This window comes from Balaenoptera musculus, chromosome 17, assembly GCF_009873245.2.
Source record: "Balaenoptera musculus isolate JJ_BM4_2016_0621 chromosome 17, mBalMus1.pri.v3, whole genome shotgun sequence".
Lineage (NCBI taxonomy): Eukaryota > Metazoa > Chordata > Mammalia > Artiodactyla > Balaenopteridae > Balaenoptera > Balaenoptera musculus.
The window spans coordinates 342,357-364,933 of record NC_045801.1 but is presented as its reverse complement, the minus strand read 5'-3'; the positions used below and the strand labels follow the sequence as shown (position 1 = coordinate 364,933).

The 22,577-nt window shown below is 64.8% G+C and overlaps 2 protein-coding genes across 6 annotated transcripts; both read right to left on the bottom strand.

Annotated features, from left to right (window-relative positions):
* Positions 1-3,463: 3,463 nt before the first annotated feature.
* Positions 3,464-8,327, bottom strand: VPS28 (VPS28 subunit of ESCRT-I). 3 transcript variants are annotated; one of them, XM_036830266.1, is made up of 10 exons: positions 8,197-8,327; positions 6,460-6,528; positions 5,867-5,895; positions 5,709-5,746; positions 5,391-5,480; positions 4,559-4,664; positions 4,346-4,447; positions 3,963-4,016; positions 3,797-3,888; positions 3,464-3,699 (listed from the first exon to the last, which is right to left on the bottom strand). In XM_036830266.1, the coding sequence occupies exons 2-10, from the start codon at positions 6,494-6,496 to the stop codon at positions 3,582-3,584; spliced, it is 666 nt and encodes a 221-aa protein (XP_036686161.1). In that variant the 5' UTR covers positions 6,497-6,528; positions 8,197-8,327; the 3' UTR covers positions 3,464-3,581. The 3 variants fall into 3 exon arrangements, with proteins under 3 accessions (XP_036686161.1, XP_036686160.1, XP_036686162.1); XM_036830265.1 differs by lacking the exon at positions 8,197-8,327 and adding an exon at positions 7,883-8,184 and having other exon boundaries at positions 3,558-3,699; XM_036830267.1 differs by lacking the exons at positions 5,867-5,895; positions 6,460-6,528; positions 8,197-8,327 and having other exon boundaries at positions 3,558-3,699; positions 5,667-5,735.
* A 741-nt stretch (positions 8,328-9,068) lies between these two features.
* On the bottom strand, positions 9,069-21,397 carry TONSL (tonsoku like, DNA repair protein). 3 transcript variants are annotated; one of them, XM_036830263.1, is made up of 26 exons: positions 21,311-21,397; positions 21,115-21,210; positions 20,818-20,960; positions 20,152-20,335; positions 19,657-19,786; positions 19,253-19,424; positions 19,050-19,164; positions 18,367-18,554; positions 18,121-18,273; positions 17,825-17,950; positions 17,516-17,705; positions 16,511-16,590; positions 16,322-16,411; positions 15,973-16,045; positions 15,710-15,873; positions 15,497-15,620; positions 14,624-15,375; positions 14,432-14,508; positions 13,868-14,021; positions 13,707-13,785; positions 13,009-13,310; positions 12,681-12,852; positions 11,787-11,962; positions 11,476-11,549; positions 10,935-11,068; positions 9,069-9,757 (listed from the first exon to the last, which is right to left on the bottom strand). In XM_036830263.1, the coding sequence occupies exons 1-26, from the start codon at positions 21,333-21,335 to the stop codon at positions 9,564-9,566; spliced, it is 4,167 nt and encodes a 1,388-aa protein (XP_036686158.1). In that variant the 5' UTR covers positions 21,336-21,397; the 3' UTR covers positions 9,069-9,563. The 3 variants fall into 3 exon arrangements, 2 of the variants coding, with proteins under 2 accessions (XP_036686158.1, XP_036686159.1); XM_036830264.1 differs by having other exon boundaries at positions 18,367-18,512; XR_005017024.1 differs by lacking the exon at positions 9,069-9,757 and having other exon boundaries at positions 11,004-11,068; positions 11,787-11,897.
* Positions 21,398-22,577: the final 1,180 nt, after the last annotated feature.

Here is a 22,577-nt window from a genome sequence, read left to right as displayed (position 1 = left end):
CATCCCACCTGAAAGCCCCCATACGGCCCCGCCCCACTCCCCTCTCTGCAGCATCCCCAGCAGGGCCCCCCCGCCGGCCCCCTGGCTCGGGCAGCTTAGACACCCCCAGAGCCTTCGAGGGCCTCGCTGGGGGTGGGGTCCTGAGCTGCAATGGAATTCTGTGTTGAAATTCTTGCGGGCTGGAATCCGAGGGAATTGAGATAAGGTGCTGGCTGAGTCATGTGCCCCTCTCCAAACCCTCCAGGGAAAACTCCCCAGGAAATGGCCAAAGCCCCACACAAACAAGAGCAAAAAGGAGGCTGGGCCCTCTGCCCATACCCCCTGGCTCACCAGCCAGTGAGGGGCTCCTGGGCCCTGAGGGCAGCAGGAAGCAGGAAGTGGGCGCTAGGCTCCGGGGGAGGGGCAGAACTGTGGCTCCCGCTCCGGCCTTTGAACTTCTAGGCCTCATCTCTGCCTAGTTGGCAGTCTGGGGAAAGGGGCAGACCCCAGGGAGCTAGCCAACACCCCAGTCTCGGGGCAGCCTTGCCTTCTAGAGGGAGTGTGTGGGTGGCCCCTTCCACACCTGGTTGGACCGACTGCTGACCCTGACCCTGTCCCTAGGGGGCGTGGTTGGGGTGGGGGAGGAGAGGCTCCAGGGGACCTGGGAGCTCAGGCCCCAGGACTCTGTCCCCATCATCCTGTGCCACCCAGGGCAGGGCCTCAGGCTGAGGACGGTGTCCTGGGCCCGAGTTCAGGTGTAGTTCCTGCTCTCCCACCCACACACGTGCTGGATGGCACTGCAGTGTGACCTCGGTGGGTCCTAAGGGGGTATCAGGCAAGGGGAGGGGATGGGAAGAGTCTGCCAGGGGTTCAGATGACTCCTGGACCCCTGAGTCAATGAGGAGGGAAGCTGGAAAGATTCGGGCTACCCCCCCACCCCAGTTGTTGGGCCCAAACTGGCCTTTTTCCTACCCCACCTTGTCAGGGCCAGGGGCTGGTTGGAGCTGAGCCTGGGACCAAGCTGCTGCCTCAGGTCATCCACTGCTCAAGGCCTGGTTAGCTTCAGGGAAAAGGTCTCAGCCCAGCCGTTCAGGTCCCCTGGTGGAGGCCTGGCACACAGCTGGCATGCCCTCGGGCCTCAGCACCCCTCTGTGTGGGCCCACGTTTCCCTGCTTCATGTCCCCCCAACCACTTACCCATGCCCTCCCTTCCTAGCCCAGAGCAGCCAGTGTGTCACCAACTCCCCTGCACATCTGCCTGTCCCCCGCCAGCGCTGGGCTTATCCCCAGGCCCCTCCTGCATCAGGCCATCATCCAGCAAGCGCCAGACACCCACATTCATTGCAGGATATTCACAGAAGCCCAAGATGGAAGCAGCCCAAGGGCCCATCAGTGGCTGAACAGATAAACAAAATATGGTCTAGACATACCACAGAATATTATTCAGACATGAAAAAGAAGGAAATCCTGTCTGATGCTAAAACATGGATGAACCTTGAGGGCATTATGCTAAGTGAAATAAGCCAGTCACAAAAGAACAAATCCTGTATGATTCCATTCATACTTCCGAGGTTTTGGGGGTCGCCAGAATCCAGGGGTAGAAGGCAGAATGGTTGGTGCCAGGGGCTGGGCGGGATAGGGAGCTGTTTAACGGGGACAGTTTTAGTTTAGGAAGATAAGAAGGGTCCTGGAGACAGGTGGTGGCAATGAATGCACGACGTGGTTAATGCACCTAATGCCGCTGAACTTAGAAATGTGTCAGGTGGCCAACTTTATGTTTTACATATTTCATTGCAATAAAAAATTAAAAATAATTAATAAAAAATTAAAATAGACCCCAACAACCCTCCCTGGCCCTTTGCCCCCTCAGCTCCCTGGACAGCAGGTCGTGGGGACTCAGGCACTGGTGGCCTCTCCCAGGCTCCACTGAAGCCTCACCCCAGCCCACACTGTTGTCAGAGTCACCGAGAGCCCCGCGGGCCAGACTCGGCAGGGCTCTTCCTCGGCTCGGTCCGCCCTGGAGCTCACTGTCCTCCACACCTGGGCCTCTGGTCTCCTCCCCGGGCCCCGGTCACCCCTTCTTCAGCTCCGGCATTGATGCAGCGCCAGTCCTGCGCCTCGGGTAGAATTCCTGGCACCCATGATAGCGTGCCTTCACCCCCGACACCAGCCTTCACCCTTGTCTCTGGAACCCCACCCTCTGGTGTGCAGCCTCGCACCTGACAGCTCCCCTTGACCATCTGAGAGCCAAGGCCAGCTCCGCCTGTGCACACAGGGCCCCTCCTCACCAGGTGTCCACATTTCAGTCGGAGCTCCTCCACCCCTCCAGGTGCTCAGGCTCAAGCCTGGGTGCAACCCCGGAGTTCTCATTCCACCGCTGCATCCAGCAAAGACTGTGGGCGCCACACACAGCACGGTCCACACCCAGAACCTGACGGTCTCTCCCCCTCACTTGCTGACTCTGCTCTTCCCTCCTAACACCCAAGGGAGATGAGGGCCTCTGCTCTTGAGTCCCTCACTGGCACCTGGGGCTCCTGGGTACAACCCCAAGTCCTCACTCGCCTTCCAGCCCTGTTTCCCACCCGGCTCCCCACACCCTTTCTCCTTCCCCAGGGAGCCCTGCTCACTTCTCCTGGACCTGCTGTTCAACGCTGAGAGCTGTTCCTGACCACCCCATACGCAATGGCACCTCCTCATTGGCAGCCTTGGACCTCCTCCATCACCACTCGAAATACCACACACTTTATTTGCTTGCCTCTAGAAGCCAGATACAAAGCAGCACCACTAAGAGAGAGAAAATGCTACAATGAAACTCTGGCATGTCCCTTATCCCAACGCCACAGCTGCTAAAACTGGAACCAACCCACCTTGGAACCCAGAGCCCTGGTCTCTGGTTTGCTGCTTGCTGTCTGCCCCAGAGGATGAGGACGCGGACGTGAACACTGTGGGGCCACGTAGCTTCCAGCACTGACGGCACAAGGCCTTGGAGCAGGCGTGGTGAACACTAGTAAAGGATCTGGCGTTGCTTCCCCACCAGGCTTTGGGCAAGGCCAGCTCTGGGGCTCCCGTGGCATCTGCCGGCTGGGCCTTGCTCCCGGGTGAGGGACACCCTTGGCGGCAGGCAGAAGGACAAGCTGTGCTATTGTGAGCTATCAACCGGAGCTCCTGTGAGCTACCGCACAAGGATGGGCCCTGCTGCAAAGGTGTCAGGCTCTGTGCCAACCTGGCTAGCTGGGCTGCCACGCTGCCTAAAGCTCTCAGCTGAGGGGTGGGGGAAGGTGTGGCAGGCAGAGGCAAGCCTACCTGGCCTGGGGGGAGGCACACCCCTGCTGGCTTGCCAGGCGGTGCCCACCAGGGAAGCCGCTGCCTCTAAAGTGCCACTGAGGCTCTTCCCTGATGAATGGGCTGCGTGCTCCCGAGGCCCAGAGGGCAGACAAACAGGCAGGGTGGGCCTGGGGGGGGGCGGGGGCGCCCACAGCAGCAGGGAGGTCAGAAAGCATCTTTATTGGGGGAGCGGGCTCCAGGCCACTGTGCACGGCAAAACGTGTGCTGACGTCGGGGGAAACGGGACCATGGCAGAAGGTGGGGGTAGGGAGGCTGGGCTCAGGCGTGCAGGAAGCGGTTGAAGGCGTTGTAGGCTGACTCCAGGTCGAAGAGCATCTGGCGCACCTGGGAGTCGTCCAGCTCGTCTGAGGCTGACATGCCGCTCAAGGTCTGCAGCCTGTGGGGCACAGAGCACAGAGCTGGGCTGGGCCGGGGTGGGGGGTGGGGCTACGGGGCTGGGACAGACGGGGCGGCTCAGCAGGTGACACACTCACCACTGGCTGACCGTCTGGCGGCCCTCGAAGTCAGGGGGCAGGTGGCTCATGCGGTGCATGGTCTCCATCAGCTCCCGCAAGTCGGGCTGGATCTGCGGAAACACCACCCGCTGGGACACTGACCCCGCTTCCCCTGCCCCCACCCCCGACCGCCCGGGAGCCACACCTCGTCCATGGCCCGGATCTCCAGGCGCAGCTTGTCCATGACTGTGATGAAGAGCTGGCGGCAATTGTGTGTGTGAGACGACGTGGGCCCCCGGCAAAGACCCCCGCCAGCCTGGCCCTCTGCAGGGTTGGGCCCGGGGCAGCACCAGCCGGCCCTCGCCCTCCTCAGCCTCGGCCGTGGGGTCACGTGGGCCCTAACCCTGACCCTGCACCTCAGGAGCTGTCAGTGGGTGGGAGCCCTGGGCACATCCCACGTGGGCCTTGGGATGGGAGGGGCCTCAGGGGGTTTCCCGGAAGCTGCCCAGGAGGACTGCCCCCCCCACCCCCCTCCAGCTACTCTGTGCACCGCGGGGCTGTGGGCACGTGGCCCTCCCGCCTCCACACCGAGACGACGTCGGCAATGCAGCGATTCAGGTTGCCCTTGTCGTCCTTGATGGTGATGGGCCGGTCCTCCTTGATCCTCTCCATGGCAAGCGGGCAGTCCAGCTGAGGGAGGGCACACGGTGCTGGGCCTCACGGGGCAGCCCAGCCCCAGCCCAATGGCCCCCATGCCCACGCCCGCCCCGGCCCCTCAGGGTGGAGGGGCCGCTCACTCACGCGGAACTTGCGGCAGAATTCATCGATGGAGCTGACCTCTGACCCCTGCACCTGCCGGAAGGCAGCTTTGTACTGGACCAGGAGCCGGGAGCAGGCCGCAGTGTACCTGGGGGGAAGGGCCAGGCTGCCGCCCTCAGCGCCAGGCCAGCGCCGCCTGGCACATCCTGCGCATCCTCGGCCCTTCCAGCCAAGTGGCAGCTCGCACGGAGGGCTGGGTGAAGGGCCAGGGACTGGCCATTGAGGGCCGAGCCTTCCCACTTGGTTTACACAGAAAAGGAACTCTGGAAGGTGGCGGGAGGAGGTAATGGCCAGGACACGGCTCCCACACGGACCTGCCTGGACCGTGCAGCCTGGCCCCCAGCCCAGCACCAGGCAGAGGCCCAGCGAGACCCCTCGTGCCCGCTCCTCGGGCCGTGTTGGCTGTGCCTCCACGTCGACAGCTCGTGGTCCTATGGGGGAGGGGCTGCTGCACCGGACAAAGGCCCCACGTACCTCCTGGCTGCCAGGCCTGGCCAGCGGCACCCCACAGACTGACTGCCTGTGCCACCCTGCTCGCCTTCTATGCCTTTGCACTGATGAGGCCCCAGGTAGCAAAGCTGGGGCAGAATCCTGAAGCCAGGCCGCTGGGCTCCCCTCTCCCCAGAATGCTGGGCTACTGCCGCCAGGACGTCCCTGCCTGAGATGGCACCAAGGCCACCAGCACCCAGGGGACCCTCCTTGCGCTGGGTGGGCCTCAGACCCCCGCCCTTGCTCCTTACTGAGCACCCCAGCCCTGGAGGGCAGAAACAAGCTTCCAAGTATGGGTCGGTGGTGCAGGGAAGCGGGCTCTCACTCGTTGGGGCTGACGCAGTCCTTGATGTATGCCTTCTCCAGGGCCTGCATCGTCTTCACAACTGCAAACAGCTCCGCCATGTTGTCATACCTGAGGGGGCGCCTCCTTCAGCCGCGGCCGCCAAGGCAGGGAAGCCGGGGTCCCGGAGCCTAGGGTGCCAGTCCTACCCCAGGTGCCGCCGAGGCAGAGCTCCGTGTCTGGCTGCCCCTCTCACCCCACCCCTGGCAGAGGCTTCTTGGGACCCGTTTCCCTGGGCCGACCCCATGTCCTTCTGACCCTCAGTATGGGGGAGGCAGGCAGCGTGGGTGCTGGACTCACTTCTCCCGCTCACGGGCATTCTTGTACAGCTTCACTTCCTGTTAGGGAGACAGGGCAGAGGGTCGGCCAGTAGCGCCACAGTGGCTGCGGGGCCCCGGTGAGGACCACGCGGACAAGGACTATTGGCCAACGCCGCCAGGCGGGTGCCCGCCACTCACCTCATACAGCTCCGGCTTGTTTCCAGGGGCTGCGACAGAACAGGCAGATAGCTGGCAGGCTGCTTACGAAGGTCACCCTGGCAAGCTTGTCCACCGCCCTGGCCCAGCCCCATCTCAGCACCCCTCCCAAGGCCTCCCCCGGGCTATGTCCCAAAGGGAGCTGGGGGAATTTCAATCTCGGCATCCCCATCAGTTAGTTTGTGGGGTGACCTGAGCAGAGGACATGCCTCTGGGTCCAGGGGGCTGCACGGCAGGGCTGGTCCTCCATTCCACCTGTTTCTGGGCTACCTTGCTTACGATGCAGTGATGGGCACACACGTTTGTCACACGCTTTGTAATCTATTCCCTGGCTTGGGGACTGTGGGATACCCAAGACCCCCTGAGGTTCCAGCCACACTAAAGCTGTCATCTCTGCGCCCAGCTGACCCCACCTGGAGGAGGTCTCTGGGCCCCTGGCCACTACCTGAGGTCTTGCGGGGGCGGACACTTATAGACCTCCCAAATGCTCCGGCCACCACTCCCATCAGCCTCTGCCGCAGAGGCTGAAAGCCTAGGCCCTCTGGGTCCCTGGGCCCAGCTTGGGCCACACTCACCTCCCATGCCAGGAGTGGCTGGAATCCCGTGAAACATCCTGCAGGCTCAGGTGGCCACAGTACAGAGACCTAGGGAGCAGAGCCAGTGCTGACGCAAAGGTGACCCCCTAACACCCCTGAGGGCTGGGCCTCATGAAGAGCTTCCCCATCCTCAGCAATGAACACACAGGGTGCTGTGCACCGTGCTGGGAACACCGAGCCACCCTGGAGGCTGCTGGCAGGAAGCAGGTGCAGGTGAGCATCTCAGGAGTGAGCAAGGGCGGGATGGCAGAGGGGGTGGGTGGGGGAGGGGTGCCCTGGAGCATGGTCAGGGCAGGTTGCTCTGAGTCAGGTGGCCAGGAGATGAAGGGGCTGCAACTATCAGATGAATGACCTGGGTGAACGTTTGGGCAGAGAGAACAGCACGTACAATAGTACGTATAATGTGAGGTCTTTACGCAGGAATGAATTTAGAAAAACAGACAAGCGTGGGGGGTGGCGGGGGGGACGGTGAGCTTTCTGAGTGAGGGGCGTCCTAGGGGGTGAGGGGCGTCCTAGGAATGAGGACAGAGAGGCAGGGGGATCAAAGGGCACAGATCTCACAGGCCAGGAGAAGGAGTCTGGGTTTATCCTGGCACAGCCAGAGGGAACTACTGGAAGACTGAAGAAAGTCCTTCCGGCTCCAGGTGGGCGGCGGGCTGCGCCGGCCGTGGAAGCAGGATCGCTTGCCCACTCCGGAAGCTGATGCGGTGACTGGGGCCACGTCCTGACGTGCTTTGGAGATGGAACCACCAGACCCAATGGAGAATTTGAAAAGGGGTAAAAATTAAAAAGGACTCAAGAATGACACCCTTATTTCTGGACCAGTGGCACCGTGACAGTGAGGTGAACTGAGATGGAGAAAGTGAACAAAGTAGGTGTGGAGGGCAGGCTGGTGTGCAGGAAAGCGCTGCGGTTGATCTGTTGGCTTTGAGAGGCTCCGCAGACATCCGAGGAAGCTGCTGAGGCGGCTGGAGATCAGGGGAGAGGCCGGGGCTGGAAGGGCTGAGCCAGTTGCAATGAGGGGACGGATGGCGTCCCACAGGAGATGGCTAAGGGCGAACCAAGGTAGAAAGGAAAGCAGCCCACGTTGAGCCCCGGGCACCCCGGCGTGCGGAGGCTGGGCAGAGGGAAGGCGGGATCAGGGCTGGGAAAGGCCAAGGTTGTACAAGTTAAGCAGCAGGGGAGCGGGGGCGGGGCCGAGAAGGCCGACGCAATTACGAGAGCCCGCGGGGGTGGGGTGGGGACACGGATACCACTGAGCCACCCTCCCGCCGCATCAGAGAGGAGGCGCAACGGAGAGAAGGAATAAACGGATCGTCTGTGGCTCTAGAGCGAGATTCCACGCAGCCACGAAAACGGACGTCCACGGCCACAAGCGAATACTCGGCTGAACCTCACCAACCTGCCCCGACCCAGAACGGCGAGCTTCTAGAGAAAGCCCAATGAGCGCGGTGGGCGATCGGGCGGGCCGGGTGCGGGGCGCATAGGCCGCGGGAACCTTCGGGCCCGGCGGTCTGAGCGCCGCGCTCGGAGGCGCCAGTCCCGGGGAAACGGCTCTGGAGCCCTGGGGGGAGCCAGGAGAGCCGGGCACCGGGAAAGGGGACCACAAGACGGAGAGCGAGGAGGAGCACGGGCGCGGAGTGCCCTCCACGGCACAGCGACACCCCCGGGCCTCAGCCAGGGCCGCCTTTCCCGCCCGCCCCCGGCCTGGAGTACCTGGGAGGCCTCGCGGATCCCGGAAATGGCGCGGGGGCGGAGCGCTCCCTGACGTCTTCGCTTGTGCGCGGGCCCCGATGTATCCGCCTGCGCGCACTTCCTCGGCGCCGGGTCCTGATGTCTGCGCCTGCGCGCGGGGTCGGTCCGCCTGGGCTTCTGGCTACTTCCCCGCAACCCCGCGCTCAGGCCAGGCCAGGCCGGGCCGGGGGTAACACTCTGCGGGTCTGATCCAGCCATGCCTGATAGGAACCGGAAGAGGTAACGAAGGGAGAAGGCTTTGCCTTCACCTGTAGGGCCTCTAAGTGGCCGGATCTGTCCTGGAAACTGTGCCCCACAGGGTTAACAGAAATTGGTAACAGAAATCCTTGAGCTTGTCTTTACAGCTTCGTAAAAACTCCTCCACAAACAATAAGGACCTACTGTACCGCACAGGAAACTATATTCGGTATCTTTTAATAACCTATAATGGACAAGAATCTGAAAAACAACATATATATAAAACATATATACAAAACTGAGCTGAATTGCCTTGCTGTACACTTGAAACTAACACAACATTGCAAATTAAGTGTACTTCAATGAAAAAAAGCCCTCCGCTTGTAACCTGCCTTCACTGACCAAGCTCGCCTTTAATTGTTGATACAAAAACGTGCATGTCCTGAAAAATAAGATGTTTGCTCTGAGTTGTTTTCCAGGAACTTGGAGTCACCTGTGTCCAGTCTGAGCTCAAGCCAGTTAAGACTGGTTGGGACCACCAACCCTAAAACTGGGCCTGCACAGGTGTCCAGTGAATGACCTTTTGACATCAAGAGGGCCCAAGCCCCCACCCTCAGATCATGTGCCATTTTTTAACACGGGTCCCATGAGGAAGCAGGTAATTCAGACACACCTCTGCAGAACACAGATTATGTCACCTTTTTCCTACCTCCAATCTCCTTTCCCCATGCTTAAGATCACCCTGCCTTTTTTTTTTCCTTTCTTTTTTGGCCACACAGCTTGTAGGATCTTAGTTCCCTGAACATGGAACCAGGCCCAGGCTGTCGGCAGTGAAAGTGTTGGAGTCCTAATCACTGGACTGCCAGGGAATTCCCCCAACCTGCTTCTTCATCCCGTAAATACCCTACGCCCCTACTTTGGGGAGGCCAGTCTGAGATCCGTCCTCCTGTCCCCTCACTTGGCTGCCTGTGAATAAACCCTCTCTCTGCTGGTTGTGGCTCACTGCTTATTGGGGAGGGAGGCCTCATTCCAGAGCGCTCTGACAGCACAGTGAACCCCTCCGAAGGCCACAGCAGGGAGGGAGGCAGCAGCAGCGGCTTCCTTTATTAGAGGCTTGGGCGGGTGGGGAGGGCGGGGCATGGCTCAGCCAGTCAGAGGTGCCTGAAGAAGAGCCTGGGTCCCCGGTCCAGGGTGCATGCTTTGGGGCCCAGCTGGCTGGGCAGCAGCTGATGCAGGGCATCCCGGTCCTCAGCAGAGAGACGTCTGCTGCACAGCTGCAGCTCCTGCAGCTGCACCGTTAAGTTGTCCCAGAGGCGCAGGCCCAGGGGGCCCTGGACAGCACAGCCTGCAGAGGGAAGGCAGGAGTAGGCCTCAGGCTATGGCCGGGGGCCCGCGGGAACCAGTGGTGTTCGTAGAGGGGGGCCCTGTGGGGCTTTTCTCTTTACCACTTCCTCTGAGGCCCCAAGGGCTGCAGCGAGGGGCATGAGCAAAGGCCAGCAGAGGCCCTATAATTCTCTAGGAAGGAGTGTGCTCTCCCAGGCCTAGTGTGCCCAGGACTGTGGACTCCCTTCCCAGCCAGTGGTCGGGCACGAGGGAGGTTGGCTAAAGTAAACACCGCATTCACATCTGTGCCTCTGCCATTGTCTGACGATGCCTGGGTCTCTCCCTCCATAAAATGGACCCAAAGGGCTACCTGTGAGTCTCAAGACACTGAGCTACAAGGCTCAATCCTCAGAGAGACCAGAGAATACCCAGCAGGCTCACGACCCCAGGGAGCTTGGTGAGAGGGGAGCAGCCCCTCAGCTGAGCGCAGGTCTCCTACCAGCCCACCTTCAGGGGGGCCTTCCTGGAGGAGCCAGGCTGGCCCTGTGGGCCCGTGGGCGAGGAGCAGGAAGAACCCCGGGGTCCCCTGTGTGTAGACCCACTCCCAGCCCTTGTTCTTCTAGAGGGCAAAGCCTGCTCTGTCCTGCCCTGGGCCCCAGCAGGATGTGCCAGGCTGCTGGGTGGCCAGTTTACCAAATGCACCTCCCTGGGGTCCTTCTCAAGACAGCTCTGGTAGGGTCCTGCACCGGGGCGTGGCCAGAGAAACCAGCTAAGTCAGGCCATAGGCCTGGACGGTAGGGTCAGGGCAGCCTTGGCCAGGAAGCGGGAGGGTCTCTCAGAGGCAGGTATTGCCACCCTAGCCCGACGTCCCTCCCTCTGGACAACAGGAACGAGAAAGTCCCTGTGGCAGTGGGTCCCCCGGCCATGGTCTCGAGGGTCAGGCTGACCAGGCCACAGGCAGAGACCCACGGTCCTCCCGCCCTACGGTTTGAGGAGTGAGGCTCACACCTGCTTCCAGTCACAATGGTCACCGTCCTCCGCTGTGGCAACCCCAAGGGGCCCAGCCCACCCTTGCGGTCTGGCTGGTGGCAGTGACGGCCCCTTCAGAGGAGGCACCTGGGCCTAAGGCAGGTCCTCGAGGAGGAAGCTGGGTCACCAGCTCCGGTGTGGCAGGTATAGCCACCATACCCAGAGCTCACCTGACAGGCCGAGGAAGCTGAGGCCTTGGGGCCGCCCTTGGAGGGCAGACAGGAGCTCCTCCAGGCCAGCACAGCTGATCTTGGGGTTGGCAGACAGGTCCAGCGAGGCCAGCGAGGGGCAGAGAGGCAGACATCTGAGACAGGGAAGAAGCCCGGGGGTCGGCTTCCATCACGAGGGGACGCTGCCCCAGGTGACCCCAAGGCTCGGGGAGCTACAGGCCAGGCCCACAGGCTTTGCCCCCAGCCGGGCACGGGTGCCTCACACTCCCGCAAGCCAGCTGAGGCTGGAGGGCCACAGAAGCAGTGGCCCTTGCCTGGGCTGCTGGACAAAGGGTGACAGGAGAGGACACACCAGAGGGAAAGAGTCTCGAGAGCTGTGGGAGCATGAAGAGAGACACGAGGGCCAGCCAGGAAGCAGGCTAGTGGCTGGCGGCCAGGTCTCGGGGCACGCCGGGGCAAGCAGCCCCAGCTTCCCCGGGCTCCTGGGCCCTGAGATCAGAACCCCTGCAGGATGGTGGTGGCACAAGCTGGCTGGCATTACCTGCTCAGATCTCTCACGGCCTCATCGCCCAGGTGGTTTGCCGACAGGCCCAGGTGCTCCAGGGCGCAGCCTTCCTAGACAGCGGAGGCCCAAGGGGAGCTGGCCTGAGTGGGGGACCTGCCCTCCCTGCCTCCCTGGATCCCAGGTGTCCTTCCTGCTGGCCAGGAATTCACGGCCTGAGGCAGGCAGGCCCACAGAAAGCTTTCCCCGCCTCTGTTTTTTCCAAACGTGCAAGCCTCTTCCCAGCACCACCCGCCAATCCTGGGTGGCCCAAGGTGCCTCTGGCTTAGTGTCCCTCCTTGACCGCATACCTTGGTCAGGTAGCTGACCACGGGCTCCATGAGGCCTGGGTCACTCTTGCTGGCGGCCACAGAGCCCAGCTCCAGGCGCAGGAGGGTGCGAGCTGGCAGGCTCCGCAGGGCCTGGGCCAGGGCGGAGGTGCCCAGGCCGTTGTAAGACAGGGACAGTGTCTTCAGGCACTTGGCGCCTGTACCAAGGGCCAGAGCCTCTGTCAGGCCCGCGTGCTGCCGCCGCCCCCAGCCCTGCCGCACAGTCCTGGGCCCAGAACCCTCGTGACCCTCGGGAAGCCGTCCTCGTCCCCGAGGTTTGGTGTGCAGGGAAACTGGGGTGGCTCTGGCCCAGTGTCTCCCAGTGGGGAGGGGGAAGGACTGGACTCCTGAGCCCAGCTTCTTCCCACCATTTCTGGGTCCTCTACCTGCCCCTACTGACAACAGGATGGCCCCAGGTGACCCGAGACAGGCCCTAGGCTGGGACACCCACATGTGGTGTGGTGGGGCGGGGCGGGGAGCACTCCATCTGCCACCCCAGTCCCAGACCCCTCCTCCCGTGCCACTGTGCTCATAGCTCTGTGGAAAGCCCCCCAGAGGACCCCAGTTTCCAGCTTCTCAGCGCTGGGACGGCGGGTCTCTGCAGCCCCAGTGGGCTTGTGGCGGAATCGCCTCCGGCAAACGGGATGCTCAGACCTGGTGAGAGCCGTGGGGCTGGGGCTCTGGCCTGCAGCGTAGCTGGGACTGGGGCTGCGTCCTGAGGGGGCCGCCCAGGCCAGGCAAGCACCCGGCGTCCCTCTGAGCCCAGACAGGTCCAGCACCTGCACGTGCGCCTACGTGCTCCCGGAAGCCGGGCTCGTGCCCTAGCGGTCCTCACGCTCGAGTGGGGCCAGGGAGTGGACGTGCCCGGCAGCTCACCTTGGAAGGCGCTGCCCAGGGCCGCCTGGTGGTTCAGGAAGAAGCTGGGGCCAAAGCCACAGGCCTGGAGGTGCAGGGTGCTGAGCAAGGGGCAGGCCCGTAGGATGGAGGCCAGGGCCTGGCCACAGCCATCCCCGAGGGGGTTCATGCTTAAGTCCAGCTCTTCCAAGTTCTGTGGAGACATGGGTTCCCCAGAGGATCTGGTCTGGGCCACCCGGAGCTGGGTACCGGCCAGCACTCTCAACCGCGCCTTCCCACCCAGGGATGGGCTAGATATGGACGTTCAGATGCTGCCCTGGTACCGGCCCACTGTTCCCCACGCCTCTACCTGCAAGGTGGACTGCCCCAGGAGGCCCGCAGCAAGCTGGCGCAGGCCTTCAGGGCCCAGGTGGTTGGAGGAGAGGTCGAGGAGGGTCAGGCCGGGCACGGTGTCCAGGGCGGCCAGCAGCTCGGCAACACATCCATCCCCCAGCCGGTTCCCGGCCAGGCGCAGCTCCCGGAGCGCCGAGTGCAGCTTCAGGGCCCGCAGCAGCGGCGTGAGCTGGGCCTGGCGCAGCGCCAGGGAGCAGGCGCTGAAAGCGGGGCCCGAGCCCTGACGCTCCGTCGCCTGCAGCACCTGCTGGTGCTCCCCTGGAGGGGGATGACGCGTCATAAGGACCACAGCCTGCCTGTCCTGCCCTGTGCGTCACGAGAGGCAAACCAGGCAGCCCCTCCTCGCCCACGAGCCCTGGCGCAGCCACCAGAGGCCTGTGGACCCCGTGGCCCAGGAGCCACACCGCACAGACGGTGGGTGGTGCTCATCTACCTCCAGACGGGGCCAATCTCCCCCCCCACCCCACTACCTACACACAGGGCCACTAGGTAGGGGAGGAAAAGCCGAGAACAGGTGTGGCGGGAAGGGACCCCGGTGAACACCTGGGGTCCTGGGAGTCGAGGCCCGCAGACCTGGGAGTGGCACGGGCAGGTGGAGCCCGCACACCCAGCCCTCTGCCCAGGCCACCGCCGCAGGGCCCCCTGGGCCCTTACCTTGCTCCAGGCTCTGGCAGGCCCGGCGGTAGCGGTCTGTCAGCGGGGGAAGGTCCCACGAAGTCACCTCAGCCAACACCTGGAAAGCACCAGCGGTGTGCAGCCCCCGGCACGCAGTGCTGGAGAACACCCCGAGCTCAGGGCCCGGCCCTGCCACTCACCTCCTCATTGCTCTGCAGCACGTCGGAGATGGGGTCCTGTGGGGCCAGCAGGGCCCCCTCTTTCTGTAGGGAGAGCCGAGGCAGCAGCCCAGAGGCCTGGTAGTAACGCTGGGCAGCCTGCTCAGCCAGCCAGGCCACGGAGTGGGTCTCCCTGCTGTGGGGACAGAGGGCGAGCTGAGTCTTGGACCTGGCCAGGTTCCTGCACACGCTGAGGAGAGGCCGCCGGGGTCCTGCCATCCCAGCTTGGCGTCCACAGCTCCCTCGTCTGGCTCCTTCCTCTCCCCCTGCCCCTACGTGTGACATGCCAGTGCCCCGTGCACACGTGCAGCACCTCCGGGCCCTTTCTAGGGACGCAGGGCCTCCCCGAGCCTGTGTCTGCCATCACCTCCCCCAGCTACCAGCCCCCCAGAGGTGGGGTATAAAACCAGATGGATTCTCAACGCACAGCCCACGCCATCTACAGCCGTGAGGGCCCTCTGCTGCCCCTGCGCACCATCCCCCGGCCCAGAACCCGCAGAGGCGCAGAGGGAGCCAGGGGTTGGGAGAAGACAGGTGACACCTTACCTGTGTGGAACGGGGATGAGGAAAAGATTATTCTGAACACGAACTCGAACTCGGATGGGAGGGAGCAGGGCCTGACCCTAGCAGGTGCGGGCAGGGAAGAACAGCCTGCGTCAGGAGAGACGGAGCCCCCCGCCCACTACCCCCAACCGCCCCAGCCTGGGCGGCAGCTCTGCTCCAGGCTTGCACACCCACCAGGGGCTGGCCTGCTGCAGGGCTTCCCCCAGGGGGCCCCAGGGCCCTGGGGACGTCAGGGCTCCGCGCGGCTGAGCTGCAGGCTGCATCTGCTCTGACCACTGCACTCCACCTCCTGACACAGGACAGCCGGCTCTGCCCGGCCCGGGCCCGAGGCCTGACGGCACTCGCGTCACTGCCTGACCCCGAGGCACTGTGTCTGCTGCCACCCGCACTGCTCCGGGGGCGGGGCGGGTGGCTGCCCCGGTGACCGCGGGCCAGCGGCAAGTCCTCTTCCAGCCAGTCCCCGGCCAAGCACTCCTCCTTAGGCAGGAGCGCCGCCCGGGGGGTGGGGGCCTCGCCGGGGCCTCGAGGGGGGCTGGGGCCCAGGCGGCAGCTCTGGGCACTGCCCGCACTGCCGACGGCCGCCCGGGAGGCTGCCCAGCCGGCACTCGCTGTGGCTGCCTCCCCGTCACTGGCAGGGCCGGGCATCCGGGCCGTGGCGGGCAGTGATGGGCCAGAGTGCCGGAGCCTCTTCTGGGTTGGCTGGGGCGGGCCTGGGTTGTCCTCCCCCTCCGAGCTGCTACTGCTGGCCAGCTTGTGCCTGCTCCTCCAAGGCCTGGCCGCAGCTGGCACCGCCAGCCCCTGGGAGACCCTGGCACTGGCCTGACAGGCTTCTGGGGGTCCTGGGCTGGGACTTGAGGGAGGAGAGGTCTCAGGGTCAAAAAGATGGTTACTTGGGAGGGTCGGGGGAGCCAGGGAGCTGTGGGGAGCTGCGGAGAGATCGAATCTATTGTGAGGCAGTGCCCGGCACCATCCCCGCCACCCAGGGCCCCGGGGACTCTCAGGCTGAGGAGCGAGGTGTCCCTAGGGGCAGAGGAGGTCCCCACGTGCCTTGGCCCGAAGAGGCCGCCTGGAGCAGCGTCTCCATGGCAGCAGCCTTCTCTCGCGTCTCGCCATCCAGATCCTTGCAGTACAGCTTCACCCACTGCTGCAGCGTCTCCAGCGGGCTGCGGCCCTGTGGGGTACCCAGCTGAGCAGGGCTGGCAGCAGCAGTACCACCAACCGCGCGCGGCCCACGCCTGCCTGGCCTGCGTCTGTGCTCACCTTCCTGGTTCGGAGAGTGACCGACGCTCCTCGCTCAATGAGCAGCTGGGCCACCTCAAAGTGGCCACAGTTGAGGGCGTCGTGCAGGGGAGTGATACCCTCACAGCCCTGGCCACCCGGGTCATCCACCGCAGCCCCATGGTCCAGCAGGAAACGGACGATGTCTGTGGACAGGGGGTATGAGCCACCTCCCGGGCCCTTCCTTGGAAGGGACCCTTTCCCTCTCCCTGTCGTATGCTAGCACCCCCCGGTCCCACACTCACCCAGATGCCCGTAGTTGCAGGCCTCGTGCAGGGGTGTCCAACCACAGTAGTCCCGAGGGTTCAGGGGGTGGCCCTGTGACAAAGAACGGAAAGGAGCCTGGCCCCGAGTACTCCACAGCCTGGCCTTGCCCTGGGGCTCTGAAGCCTGAGGAGGGCCCCCGGGGCCCACCCCCGAGCCTGGCCCTGGCCCAGGTCACACCAGAGTGAGGGAGACACTCCCCACCACAAGTACAGAGTCCCCAGCGCTGGCTCCGGCCCCTGCGCCCTGCCCTGGCCCCTGGGGAGACAGTACCCCAGCGAGAGCCCCTGCTATGGCCGCAGGGTGACGGGGGTGGGGCAGCATGCCCACCTGCCTCACGAGGTCCTGGACGCGGCCCAGCTGGCCCTCTATGCAGGCTCGGTGCAGCAGGGTCTCCCCGACGTCGTTGCGCCGGTTCCACTGTGGGCACAGTCGCCCCGTGGGGGCGTAGGCATGAGGGGACAGGGCGGCACTGGCGCGCAGGGGAGGGCGCCACACCCTCTCAGCCGCCGTCCTCACCTTGCTCACCCTCCGCTGGCCCAGGCAGCCCCGAAGCTCCTCCTCCTCCTCCAACCGCTGGGACCCGTCAGCTTCATCCTCTGGAACGGAACCAGGCCCGCCAGCCCAGCTGAGCCTAGCCCCCTGCCCCGAGCTCTCCTGCGCCCAGGAGACGGCCCTGTGGGTCAGCCTCCCCCACGCCAGACCTCTGCCGTCTCTTTCCTGGCAAGCATCCTTGTCGGGCCAAGTCAGGCCCAGGGTGGACACAGCTCGTCCCTGGAGCCCAGGCGTCCTCCGCCTGCATGAGTCCCGGTGCCTCTGCCTTCTGCCCCCGCCTGCTCTCAGCCCAACCCCGCTCCTCGCCCCTGCTCCCTCCTGCACCTCTGGCCCTTCCTGGCACCTCCTTCTCCTCCGTAGGTAACTGCCTATGGAGAGCATCGCCTGAAGTTCTCCTTTTGGGTGCTCTCTCCCCGCCCCTCCTGCGGACCCTCCCCCACACCTATATACGAGCCACGCCCAGCTCGGCACCCTCCTAAGGCAAGGCTGAAACTTCCCGGAGGTTCTGGAGGCCCCTCGAGTTCAAAACTGAAGCCACTCCGGGACCGTGCAGCCAGGAGCCAGCTGACTCCTGAAGCCCACCCACTGGCCCGCTGCCTGAGCCGGCTTCCGCCACAGCTCACCCTCACGGCTGCCCCACGGAGCTGAGCACGCTGGCCTCAGGGGAACCTGCGCGGGCCCTCGAGGGTCTCGGGACCCGCTTGGCTCCTCTGCCCGCTTGTGGTGCGTTTCCCCAGGTCTGCCCCGAGCCACCGCCCCTGCAGACGCCCGCCAGCTTCCCGGCACCGGCTGTGCCCAGCTCCCTGCACCCACCCCCTCCTCCACCCTCCTCCACCTGTCTCACCTGCGCCAGCTGCCCACCCCGCGCTGGGCTGTTCCCTCCCATCATGAGCCTGTGAGCAGGACCCACCGGCCCCGGCCCCGCGCAGGCGTCAGGGAGGGAACGCCGGCACAGCGTCCAAGCCTCACCGCTCTCTGAGAGCTCCACCTCGATGGCCTCCAGGGCGGCGTCGTCCCCCTCGTCCTCCTCGTCTTCCTCGTCCCCCTCCTCCTCCTCACCTTCAGCCGGCCTCAGCTCCTGCAGCCTGGCTTCAGTGCCAGGGGCCTCCTGAGGCTGCAGCCTCAGCTGCACCGCGTGGAGGTGCCGTAAGACCTGCCTCTGAGGAGCAGGGGACACCCAGCTCAGGGCCAGAGCAGAGACAGGGACGGGGGACGGACAGGCTGCGGGGAAGCTGTATGTGGGGATCCCAGCGTGGGCGGGCGGGCGGGCTCCCACACCTGCAGCCGCGGCTGCTGAGCTTGCTGGGCACAGCTGAGAGCCTTCTGGAAGCACGGCGCCAGCACCTCGTAGGCGTCACCGGCGTCCTCACGGGACAGCGCGATGTTCAACCAGGTCTTGGCCTCCTGGAGGAGGAGGCATGAACTCGGTGGCGGCTGCCCCCGCACCCAGCTGGCCCCGGCTCCCCATGGCTGCCCACACGAGACAGAAGGACGACAGCCCTCCCGTGCCCACCCCCGAGGGCAGCAGTCCTGGGACAGAGCCCCAGGCAGGGCAGGGCGCCGTGACCCCTCACCTCCAGGGCGCTGCCGTCCCGCAGCCTCAGCTCCTCTTCATAGTGGCGCACGGCCTGGCGGTGGTCCTTCATGTCCCCCAGGGTGGCAGCCAGGGACACGTGGATGACGGCCAGCTCAGGCCCCGGCCTGTTTAGCAGCTCCGCGAACTGCAGCTGGGAAAGCGGCAACAGCGAGGCCAGGGCTGCGCCACACCCCTCAGCCCACAGCCCCGGTGCCCTCACCCCCGCCCCAGCCCGGGCACGCACCTGCTTCTGGTAGGCCACGGCGGCCTTGGGGAAGTCGCCCGCCTTGGAGAACAGGTCCCCCAGCTGCTCGCAGATGCCCACGGCGCCCCGCGGGTCACTCTCCTCAGCCTCCTCCAGCTCCTGCTGCAGGCGGACCACCGCCAGCACTGCCAGAAAGAGCCTGGTGCAGGGGCGGCACAGCCTGGGGCCTGACCCCATGCCCTTAAGCAGCCAGCCACCTGCCAGAGCCTCCGCTCACCCCCTGGTAAGGGGGGTGGTAGGAGGAACTACTTCGTGGGGTCGCAGCAAGAGTAGAAGAACCAACTAACGACAAGTCAGGGCAGGGGCTGGTCTGCAGCATGGGGTGGGGCCCTGCTGACCGCCACTTATCAGTCCTGCTAGGCCACACGCACCGTCCACGCTCCCACCCCGTTAGGCGGGGCGGCTTTTCTCTCGAGTTTGCCAACGAAGCTGGCTGGTGCATAGACACTAGCCTCCTGACCAGCCTGGGTGCCCCTCTGACACTCTGTGCGTAGCTCAGAGAAAAATGAGGCCCCTCCCAACAAGAAGTGGGGGGAGACGGGTGCCCTACTGACGCTGCCACCTCCCAAAGGACACACGCCCAGGCCTCCTCTGCTGAAGGACAGGAACCCTCCCTACCCCTTCTCAGGGGGTTCAGCCCCCCCATCCCCTCCTAGGCTCACCATACTTGAGGGTCCGGCAGACCAGTGCCTTCTGCAAAGGCTTCTGGGAACCAAGCCGATAGGCCTTCTTCAAGGCTCTCTTGGCGGCCAAAAAATCCCCTAGGTCTTGGAGGACCTGGAGGGCAAGGGAAGGTGAGGCCCGCAGGCTCCTGAAGGCCCAAGCCCACCCGGGAGCAGGGCCCGGAGCCACTGAGAAGCAGCACCTGCGAGAGGAGCAGGCAGCACTCGCTCTCCAGGGAGCCCTGCTTCAGGATGCGCGCGCACTTCCGCGCCCCCTCCAGGCAGCGCATGGCCTGAGAGTGCTGCCCCCGCCGCCAGTGGATGGCGCCCAGGTTGTAGCGGGCGCGAAACAGGTCCTCGTACAGGTGGTTCTGCCTGTGGGTGGGGACAGGAGCTCAGTGCCCGGGGCACTGCCACTTAGGGCCAGCACGGCAAGCACCCACCGATGCCACTTAGGGTTCCGGCCCCCACAGAGCCAAGGCTGCCCCTCTGCTAGCAGGACACTGACTGGGCGGAGGGGTCAGGTCAGCCCGGCTGCCCTCTCGGGAGGACCCTGGGAGCAGCCCAGGCCCCAGCCGCTCCCTCCTGGGGCCGAGCGGGGCCTTACTCGGCAAGGAAGATGCTCTTGGTGAAGTAGGCGTGGCACAGCGCCGCCTGCTGCAGGCTGTCGCAGGTGAGGCCCACGTTGAGGTAAAGTCGGGTCCTCATCTCACTCAGCTCTCGCTTGGCCAGTGAGCCTGGAAGACGCCCCTCCAGACACTCAGTGCCCTACCCCCACTTGGGGTCTCCAGCCCTGGGCCCTGGCCAGCCTCTCCTGGACCCCTCCTCCCGCCTCTCACTGTAGGTGCCAGGGGTTCTGCTGCAGGTAGAGCGGAGTGAGAAAGAGCAAAGGCAGCCGGACCCGAGATCGTGAGGAGCACAGGCTCTGCGGGGCGGGGGGGGAGGGCTGCTGCTTCTGAGAACCGATCGCAGCCTCACAAAGGGAGGGCCCAGGCAGGTGGACCCACCACACAGGCAGGGCGGGCAACGGGGCTGTAGCCTCTTCTCCCTGCAGAGCTCAGGAGGCAGAAGGCGGGGAGGGCCAGTCTCCAAGGGCAGTTACCCTGCAGCTTCTCGTCCACGATAGCCAGGCTTTTCTCAAAGGCTCCCTGTGCCTGCAGCAAGGCATCCTGTGACTGGTGGTGGTCATAGACGTCCAGGTGGGTGCGGCCGATGGTGGCCCAGGCCCTCTGCTGCTCAACATGGTTGGACAAGGAACATGCCAGCTCCAGGTAGCGGTGTTGGTGCTGGAGCACAGAAGAACGGCCACTGTGAGCCAACCCCACGTCAAGTAAACCCCATGTGTCCCCCAAGCCCCCACAGAGCAGGCCAAAGCCAGGCTGCAACACCCCATTTTCTCTATGCCAGGGACTGCCTGTGGGGATGGTGGCACCACACTCGAACCAGCCAAAGTCACTGGGGGAGAGACACTGACCGGTAGTTAGCTGGGCGGTGGCAGCCCCAGAAGCCGGGGCCAGGGCAGTTCTGTGTGGACAGAGGGCCTGGACCCCCACTGTGGCACACCCACCCAAGGACCAGGCTACCAGGGCCCGGCGCAGGGCTCTCTGAAGGTGAGGCCCCATCGCAGCGTGTCCCCCTCTCCCCTCCAGCCAGAGGCCTGGACGGCAGAGACTGGGCCTCCCTTCTCGGAAACGGACCCCCAGGAGATGAGAGCCCAGGAGAGCTGGGTGTGGCCAGCGTGGGGGTCCACGTCGCGGCCTCCTCCCACCTGCAGGGCAGCCGAGTAGTCCTCCATCTCCGCCAGCCTCTCTCCGATCTTGCGGTGGGCCACGGCGCAGCCCAGGGGGTCGTCGGCCGTCTCCAGAAGCTGCAGCTCTTGCTGGTGCTCTCGCAGGGCCTCCGCGTAGCAGCCTGGGCGGGCGGGGCAGGCTTCAGTCTGGCCGGGCAGTGGGCCAGGGACCGCGAGGGCCAGTGGGGCAGCGGCCGGTCGGCACTCAGGAAGGCCCGCCCGCCCCCCGGGTCCTCCCGGCTCCCCGCTCCCAGGCCCGGACTCCACCCCACGCACCATGGCTGGCCAGGAGCTCCCCCAGCTGGTGGCAGACGGCTGCCTCCTCCCGCAGCTGCCCGCTCCTCTGGGCCTTAGCCTTAGCCTTGCTCAACTCTGCAGAAAGAAGGACGAGGAGTGGGTGCTGAGCCTCTCCGCCCGGGAGGGCCAGGCCCGCCCCCGGCCCCCGCGTTCGGGCGCTAGTCCCTGGACTCACGGCGAAGCTCGCGGTCCAGGCTCATACTCCAGTCGCCGTGCCGGGGGTTCCGGACTTCCCGCGCTCTAGCGCCGCCACGGCAGCCCCACCCCCAGGCCCAGCGCGCAGGCCCAGTCCTGGCGCGGAGTATCCCGGGAAGTGTAGTACACCCGCCCGACGCATCCTGGTAGTTGTAGTAGGGCTGGCGCCGGGGCCGGAAGAGCGGCGGGCGCCTCCATGGACTCCTGGGTCTTCCCCTCGAGCTGAGCCCCACCCCCCGCCTCGCCCCGCCCCGCCCCGCCCCGCATCCCGCATCCCGCATCCCGCATCCCGCATCCCGCATCCGCCCTTGGGGTGGGGTCTCCTGGGCTCCCTCCGCGTGCTGCCTCATCCCGCACACAAGCAAACCTACCCACCCACGCTACTTGGCCTGAGGAACGGACTGCCCTCGCGTGGGAGGAGAGGAAGGCCTCGGAGACCACGGGCACTTGAGCACTCAGATTTGTGGGCATGATCAGAGGCGCCCCCGCAGAACCTGCGGATCAGCCTTGAACGCGCCACAGTCATCACACGTGGGGACTCCGACCCCCATTGCTACCGGCGGGAGGGGGGTTGTGTGTTTCAAAAAGAACCGAGCGCGGTCCTGCTTCCTCAGTGTGCACGCCAGTTTTGTATTCCTGGAAAACTCAGCGTGCGCTCGTTAAAACTGCAAAACCGCCTTGTGCTGAGAGGTAAAGGGAGCAGGATCCGGGCTCGGAGCGCTGCGACCAACCTCTCAGCTGCAGAAGATCGGGGGTGTGGGGAGCCTGGGGACCTCTAAGTACCCGTCCTTTCCCCCAACCCCTGCCTCGAGAACCAAATACCTGCCGGGCCTCGGGGCTCTCAGTCCCCACCCTGCCGCGTGGCCCTGGGCCCTAGGTGCCAGGGCTCGCGCCCCAAAGTCCCCAGAGGAGGCCCGGAAGGAGTGGGAGATGGGCAGTTTTATTTCCTATGGAAATGGAAACAGACCCAATGGGGTAAAATTCTCAGCCAGTGGGTAGGCAGCAAGGCCTACCCGGGAGGGAGAGATGTGGAGGGTGGCTGGTCCCCAGGTCCAGGGAAAGCTGCAGGGGTGAGGCTGAGGCTGAGCTGGAAGAGCAGCAGGAGGGCCTCCTCTTTGCCTCCTGAAGGGTGTGGTGCTCTCTCCCCCTCCCTCCAACGTGGGATCCCAGGAGACAGGACAGGAGGCCTTGAAACCAAGGTGGCTGCTTGGCAGGCAGGCTGGTGAGGTGCAAGGGGCACAGTGAGA

What these genes read in the sequence shown, in the direction of transcription:
- VPS28 (XM_036830266.1), bottom strand. Translation starts at nt 6,496, where the DNA reads ATGTTTCACGGGATTCCAGCCACTCCTGGCATGGGAG. An exon ending in ACAAGCCGGAGCTGTATGAG is followed by an intron (nt 5,747 to 5,866) that starts GTGAGTGGCGGG and finishes TCTCCCTAACAG; the next exon opens with GAAGTGAAGCTGTACAAGAA. An exon ending in CGCCAGACGGTCAGCCAGTG is followed by an intron (nt 3,700 to 3,796) that starts GTGAGTGTGTCA and finishes TGTGCCCCACAG; the next exon opens with GCTGCAGACCTTGAGCGGCA.
- TONSL (XM_036830263.1), bottom strand. Translation starts at nt 21,335, where the DNA reads ATGAGCCTGGACCGCGAGCTTCGCC. An exon ending in CTCAGCAGCCGCGGCTGCAG is followed by an intron (nt 17,706 to 17,824) that starts GTGTGGGAGCCC and finishes CCTGCTCCTCAG; the next exon opens with AGGCAGGTCTTACGGCACCT. An exon ending in TGGGGCAGTCCACCTTGCAG is followed by an intron (nt 12,853 to 13,008) that starts GTAGAGGCGTGG and finishes ATGTCTCCACAG; the next exon opens with AACTTGGAAGAGCTGGACTT.